The sequence below is a fragment of the Pinus tabuliformis genome, chromosome Q, assembly GCF_031772625.1.
Source record: "Pinus tabuliformis cultivar Carrire ecotype Pingquan chromosome Q, CPIR1, whole genome shotgun sequence".
NCBI classification, from domain to species: Eukaryota; Viridiplantae; Streptophyta; class Pinopsida; order Pinales; family Pinaceae; genus Pinus; species Pinus tabuliformis.
The window spans coordinates 202,872,242-202,880,238 of record NC_142296.1 but is presented as its reverse complement, the minus strand read 5'-3'; the positions used below and the strand labels follow the sequence as shown (position 1 = coordinate 202,880,238).

The 7,997-nt window shown below is 38.2% G+C and overlaps 1 protein-coding gene across 1 annotated transcript; it reads left to right on the top strand.

Moving 5' to 3' along the window:
- Positions 1–5,943: 5,943 nt before the first annotated feature.
- LOC149218899 (uncharacterized) lies at positions 5,944–7,724 on the top strand. The gene has a single exon (XM_089382501.1). It carries the CDS (start codon positions 6,321–6,323, stop codon positions 7,185–7,187), a length of 867 nt encoding a protein of 288 aa, XP_089238627.1. The 5' UTR covers positions 5,944–6,320; the 3' UTR covers positions 7,188–7,724.
- The last annotated feature ends 273 nt before the right edge of the window (positions 7,725–7,997 follow it).

Sequence of the window (7,997 nt, the reverse complement as noted above, 5' to 3'; positions counted from 1 at the left end):
GAAGAGGGCAAGCTGTTTATATAGTGTGGGGAGCAGTTGGCTCAACCCACGGGCCAACCTACAAACATAGGCAAGCCGACATGTATTATGAATGAGTTTGCGATGGAGTAGGAGCGTTGGACGAGTCGGCTGGGCAGCTCGACTCGACCTACCATTGGTATAAGTTAACATTGCGTTGGAGGCATTTGAAGACATCGCTCAAGCATCTTTGCTCGTCGAAAAGGAAGAAGTGCATGGATAAGGGGAGCCGCAGAAATAAGGGGAAGTTGCATATGGTGATGCGCCCAACCTTGGGCGAGGCTACATGAAGGAAATGCGCTGTCTTGGTTTTGGGTGAGGGCGTGGGCAGGAGTCGCTCGCAGAACCAAGAGAAGGGCGTGCACAAGTGTGTGGCGCCCGATGGTGAAACGAAGGGTGAGCGCTCGGTTTGTGCGAAGACTTGACAAGGGTTCTTGGGTGACTCGGGTGAGCGCCCACCCGTCGTGCAAGTGTGCACGGTGTGACTTGGTGAAGTGTTGAGATTGTGAACAAAGGTGTGTCTCGGGTAGAGGCGCCCGTGTGTGGTGACTTGGAGGCACGCCCAAGTTGGGAAAACAACACGATCGTGCGACGAGGTGAACAAAGGGTTGGTGAGTCGTGCGGCGACCGTGCGGAGGCGCCGATGAGCTGGGCAACCAAGTTTGCCAAAGTTGAAAATTGGCTAAGTGTAAATTTGGGGTTTCCCAAGATTTAACTTGTACTTTGTAAAAGTGAAGATTGTATAATATATTGATTCGGGCAGACTCATATTGCAGGGAGTTGCCCCTTTCTTTATACTGTTGTGCATTTCTCTTGTATAATGTTGTTTATGTGAATGTTATGGGCTTTCACTTGTATAAAGGAACACATTAATAATACTTGGTTGTGAAACACAAACTAAGTAGGATAAGTGGAATGTTAGGCGTAGTCTACAATCGTAAGTATTGGTGAAAATAAAATGATTGGTAGTGTCGCACCTCGCTATAAGCGGTTGAAAGAGTACCGCAGGTGTAGGGGCGTGACAAGAATGGTGTAGCAGAAAGAAGAAACTGAACATTATTGGACATGGTGTGGAGCATGCTTAGCAGCTCCAATCTTCCTAAATCCTTGTGGACTGAAGCACTTAAGACGACAGTGTATATATTAAACTGAGTTCCAACCAAGGCTGTTCCTAAAACACCATTTGAATTATGGAAAGGTTGGAAACCGAGTTTGCGGCATATGCGCATTTGGGGATGCCTGTCTGAAGTAAGAATATATAATCCACAAGAGAAGAAGTTGGACCCAAGGACCATTAGTGGGTATTTCATTGGATATGCTGAAAGGTCTAAAGGTTACAGATTTTATTGTCCATCTCACAACACTAGGATTGTGGAATCAAGAAATGCAAAGTTTCTTGAAAATGACTTGATCAGTGGGAGTGATCAAACCAGGAACATAGTTTCTGAGAAGGATCATTCAGAATCTCAACCTTCCACCTCAAGTGATAGATTGGTTATTGTTCACAGCACCCCTTAAGTACAAATTGGTGTTGAACAACTAATTTTTGAAGTTCCACAAGCTGTTGACGGCATTCAAGTAGATCAGGTAGTTCAAGAGTTGCCAAGAACTTTTGAACAATGAGTTGAACCACATACTTCTCAGGAAGATGATGGTACAACATTAAGAAGATCTATTAGACCAAAGATATTAGCAATTCATGATGATTATGTTGTGTATCTGTAAGAATCTCACTACAACATTGGAGTTGAAAATGATCTCGAGTCTTTTTCACAAGCCATGAGTTGTAAAGAATCAGAATTATGGTACGATGCCATGAAGAAAGAGATGAATTCTATAAAGAGTAACGAAATCTGGGATCTTTTGAGTTGCCTAATGGTGCAAAAGCCATTAGATGTAAATGGGTCTTTAAGACAAAGAAAGACTCATTGGCAACATTGAGAGATACAAGGCAAGACTTGTTGCTAAGGGATTCACTCAGAAAGAAGGAATCAACTACACGGAGACTTTCTCTCCTGTATCTAAGAAAGATTCCTTGAGCATTATTATGGAAGTAGTAGCCCATTTTGACTTGGAGTTTCAACAAATGGATGTGAAAATGACATTTCTCAATGGAGATCTAGAGGAGGAGGTTTACATGAAACAACTTTAAGGATTCCCCTCTAGTGATGGTGAGCAATTGGTTTGCAAGCTTAAGAAATCCTTATACGGTTTAAAACAAGCATCCCGCCAATGGTATTTGAAATTCCATAATGTAATTTCTTCATTCAGTTGTGTAGAAAACATTATGGATCAATGTATATACCTGAAAGTCAGTGGGAGTAAAATATGTTTTCTTGTTTTATATGTGGATGACATTTTGCTAGCTAAGGGTTTGCTGCATGAGGTGAAACAATTCCTCTCTAAAAATTTTGATATGAAGGATATGGGTGAGGCATATTATGTCATTGGCATTAAGATCCATAGAGACAGATTCCGAGGCATCTTAGGTCTGTCTCAGGAAACCTATATTAATAAAATTTTAGAGATATTTCGGATGAAGGATTGTTCACCAAGTGTCACTCCCATTGTGAAGGGTGATAGGTTCAATTTGAACCAATGCCCGAAGAATGACTTTGAAAGGGAACAAACTGAAAACATTCCATATGCTTCTGCTATCGGAAGCCTAATGTATGCTCAGGTCTGCACAAGACCTAACATTGCATTTGTTATGGGAATGTTGGGACGATATCACAGTAATCCAGGTTTAGACCACTGGAGAGCTACAAAGAAAGTAATGAGGTACCTTCAAGGAACCAAAGACAACATGCTTATTATAGACGGACAGACAACTTGGAAGTAATTGGCTACTCAGATTCTGACTTTGTTGGATGTGTTGATTCATGTAAATCAACATCAGGATACATTTTTATGATGGTCAGTGGAGCTGTATCATGGAGGAGTGCCAAGCAAACCTTGATTGCAACTTCCACTATGGAAGCCGAGTTCGTCTCTTGTTTTGAGGCTACTTTACATGGTGTATGGCTTAAGAGTTTCATTTCTGGGCTTAGAATTATGGATTCTATTTCTAAGCCATTGAGAATGTATTGCGACAATTCAGCTGCTGTTTTTATGGCTAAAAACAACAAAAGTGGGAGTCAAAATAAACACATCGACATTAAGTATTTAGCTATAAGGGGACGTGTTAAAGAAAAGAAAGTGGTCATTGAGCACGTCAGCACTGAGTTGATGATTGCTGATCCTTTGACTAAGGGCATGCCACCATTGAAATTCAAGGATCATGCAATGAATACTTGGTTCCATTATGTAGTTTCTCATTGTATGGACAATGTTATTTTAATGAAATTATTGATTATTGTGATGTTTTCCTCATATTTATGTGCACCTTAATTTGATTTGAGAGAATTCATCTGTGTAGGACCAAGAATAAACATAAGGTTTATTCATTAAGAATTGTTGCCACATAAATTATAATAGCAACAAATACATAGTAATACATGGAAGATAATACTTGTCATTAGAGGACTTATCGCCATGATTCATGTATCTATTACTTAATACAGATTATCAATGGGTTTTAAGATGAGACCTTAGATTGGAAGTATGGACTAAGTGGGAGAATGTTAGCTCCCTTAATGGCTATTAACGGCTCCTTTACGACCGCCGATGGTTTGGAAACGGTCTGCCACTGATTTGCAGTTAATTAATTTCTTGTTGGGAGCTCCTGGAGTGGTCCATTACTCCCTCTGCAGTTCTCTACCATGTTCTGTGGAACACTTGACACATAGCCAACAAAAGCTTGATGGAAGCTTGGCTATAAATACTTCTGTTTGGTCCCCAAGCTCACTCACTTAATCCCCTTCAGCCTTACACCATCAAATTAGAGTGAGCAGAGCTTGGAAGTGCCACACAGATCAGAGATTTTGGGTCGCATGTTCAATCCCCGCCATCAAGTTAGCTCGGGGCTTACGTGCAACTACACCTTGAATTGTTCTTTGTTTTGTAAGAAAAGTCCTATAAATTTGTAACCTTTTGGTTTACCTTTTCTTTTCCCTTCTGGCGTTTCTGTTATGAGTCTGCAATACGTTGCTTGGCTTTTATGAAATGTCATCATAAGTAGTTGCCTGTTGATCAATACAGACGTAGAGGATTCTAAGGCTGCCAATGACCCTGCCTCTAAGTGAAATATTCGCCATAATATCCTGCGATTGGCAGTCCTGTTTTTTGCTGTTGTGAAATTTCAGTGTTGTAGCTGCTCCTTTATTTCGGTTCCATGGGAGTGCTCCTCATGGTAAATTTAAATAATGTTGCTGAATATAATCGGTTTGAGTGGAATTTACTTTAGCTAGCAGGCTTTAAATTGTGAAGCGACCTGGAAGCTTTGTGTACGAAATACATCGTGAGTGTGAGTAAGCATCAATGGCCGAAGGTATGATTTCTTGGGTATACAAGTTTTTCGATTCTTTTAAGTGTTTATTCCGCATTATAGAATCGTTATTTTGCTTACACACAGAGCATAAAGTAGAAAGTGATAGGGTGTTTTGTTAAGCCACCCGCTGATGTGAAGGTCATCTGTTGGAAACTCCATAGACAAAAATCTAGCCATGCTAAGGGCTGGTGTGGCAAGTCAAATGTGATCCCGGGTGATTTTGATGGATGCTACAAATTAGTCTTGCAGTCATCTCAAGACTCGCATAAACTAGCAAACAAAAAAATGTAATAGTTTACTTTTTATTTTTAAAACCAAATTTATCGACATTAGTGAAACATTTAACTCAAATAACTTAATTAATAATAATTATTTATAAATAACAATAAATTTTACCATTTTCAAAAAAACAAAACAACTCTAACCAATATAAACATTTAAATACATTTCATAATTAATTTATAACATATTTTTTTTTTAGGGAAACATGCACTTATAAAAAGTATAAAAAAAATAATTTATAATTAAAAAGTTATAAATAATTATAATAAAAATTTAAAAATTTTAATATATAATGGTGATGATGATAATTAACGTCTATTAAGACCAATGCCGTGTATCATCCACTAATTATATATTTTTTAATATAATCTTCAAGCGGCTAATTATATATATATTTTTAATATAATCTTCAAGCGGTATCGGTCCACTAATTATATATATTTTAATATAATATTTATTTTTGTCCCATGTACTAATATTTTTTAATATAATCCTCAAGTGCAGTCCACTAATTATATATTTTTTAATATAATATTTTATTTTTTCCCCAGGTACTTTCTAGCCTAGTACGAAAGAGATGTGGTAAGGTTATGCTATGTTATGTGATGTTAACATTTTAACTTGGTCAAATTATATAGCAATAAAAATACAAAAAAAAAATATTAAAATATAAAAATAACTTTAATAATTATTATTAATAATTAAAACATTTTTACTAAATCAAATTAGAGAAAAATAATATAAAAATAATAATTAAATCCTTTGAGGTGCACATCTCTAGGGTTAGGTTAGGGTCAACTCCCTTATTGGATGAAAAAACGATCTACCTGCAATCAAATACTATCACCCTGTAAAATCAATGAGTAGTTATAAGTAATTGGCACAAATGGTTTCAAATCCCACGAGTAAACATTTTTGACGTGGGCTCAAAAAGTAAGTTCCCAACCTTAATCTCAGCTCTTGGTAAATCATGACTCTTAATCTCGGCTCTGGATAAATCATGACTCTTGATAAATCATAAATTCTTAACATATATATACCATGATTAAAGAAAACACATTTATCTCGTAATATTATTTAAAATAAAAACATAATTTACTATTACCAAAATTTACAACATTACAAATTTCTATTATAAAAAAAAAAAACATACGATGGGCTATAGGATTAAACAGCGTCTATATCCCGCACCAACCACTATTACACAACTTAATTCAATGACGGCACGCGCCCAAAACTAGGGGCTGTGCACAGGTCCTCTCGTTAGCTTCGACCATCTTGCTCTTTCTCTTCAAAAATAGCAAAGACCGCCTCGTTTCTGGTTCACGGTTAGCAAGCCCTTGATGCCGGTTTCTGGTTTATAGTTGGCCAGCCCTCCATGCCGGTTTTCACGTTATTATCTATTTCTTGGGATGGCAAAGAAATATATGGGGTGTGAGCGCTGAGATATTATTTTTGTGGGCTCCAATTCTATGTTTGTTATGTCAACCCTGAAGAAAGGAAAGCACACAAGATTTTCTCTCTGAATAGTTGGGTGTAGATGCCCATTTGGTTTTTCATTCTCTACTGCTTGTTTTCTTGATTGTCAGCAATGAGCTCTGTGAGCAGCCTGGGCATAGGCCTTAGCGTTGTGTTTGCATGTTTTCTGTTATCAGTCATGATCTTCTGCTGGAAGAAGCGATTCAATAATCCTTCTTCCCCCTCCTCCTCCTCTTCTTCACAGCACATGATGAATGACAGGGAAGTAGAGGAAGGTGAGATGGGAAGTTCCGGACAAGTGTTTTACTTTTTGTGCTGGAAGAAGCACCTGCAGCAGGGCTCCATTAAAAATTCCACAGCACTGAGTGCCAATTCCCCAAACCATGCGAATGATCGAACAGTAATAAAGGGAGCCAAGCGCCAAGAAGAGGAAGAGGAGGAGGAGCTAGTGTTATCCCCAGAATCCCCTGTTGAAGATGTTGAAGGTTTCATTAGCAGGCTTTTCCCACTTCAGAGAGAGGGATTAATGGGGCCTAGCGAGGTAATGACCATAGAGGGGTTATTGCGTCCTCCCAGGTTTCTTTTCACCATCAAGGAAGAGACTAAGGAGGATATGGAGTCCGAGGATAGCAAGTCCAGTAAAGGTGGAAGGACCCACAAGGGCCGCCATGGCAGAAGCTTAAGCGACCCATTTGCTCAGATGAGAATGGTGGACATTGCAGTTGAAACTCCTCCATTTCTCACCCCTTCATCTTCCCCTCCTTTCTATACTCCCCTGGAAACCCCTCCCTGGACCCCTCTTCATCCCTCTCCATCAAATTCCCCATTAAATAGATGCCTTGAGTCTCCAAAACCCTGTGATAAAGCAGGAAACTATACTCCTCTAATGGAGATGTGTGATGGATCCCTCTCCTCCTCTCCCCATTGCAATTCAGGTGATGAGAATGCTTCCTACATCACCATTTTTGTTAAAAGATAATGCCCACTTCAAGTCTCAGAATATATCAGAACTGCAGCAATTCAAGGCCACTTGGGTTTGTTTGTGGGTGTCCATGGAAGCAGATCACAAGTTCAACTCTACAGCAAGAAGCACTGAATCACTGAAGTAGGACAGTAAGTAGATGAATATGAAGATGAAATTGACAGAGTTTTGATCAACTCAACAAAAGCTTATCACTTGGGTTGAATCAGGTGTGGCAGCTATTATTCTTTATCTAAAACATCATTCTCCGTTCTATTTTAGCTGAAAAGATTTTTGTTTCAGACTACTTCAGAGGGGATTGTTGATCTTCATTCCTTTCAATCTCTGGTGTTAACAAAACTATTCTGTATTTTTCTTTTAGCTTTCTGGGGTACTCTCTGGTCTGTAATGTCTGATGTACATTGTAATTGGACATCTTACTGCAACAGTCAATTGCAAAGCTTACTACTACAGTTATATTCAGATTCCATAAATTGGATTTTATGAAAAACAGTTGATTGACTTATTGTCCCTAAAGCCAACTTTATATCTTCACTATCTATTTTTATTCTCCATTATTTATTTTTGTTCATTGCTTCACTGTGCTTTACACAAACTTTATATAAATAATACCATATCTACACATATCTTCAATGTTCCATTTTTCTTTGTTCATTTAACTTTACAAAGGCATTACTTGTACCTCTTTGTTCATTGAAGTAACTTTACAAGATATTACTTGTATTGAAGGCTATGCTAATTAATTATCTACTTGTATTATAAGATTAGTAAATGCAGTATTACTTGTATTAAAAGTCTTTGTCAGTC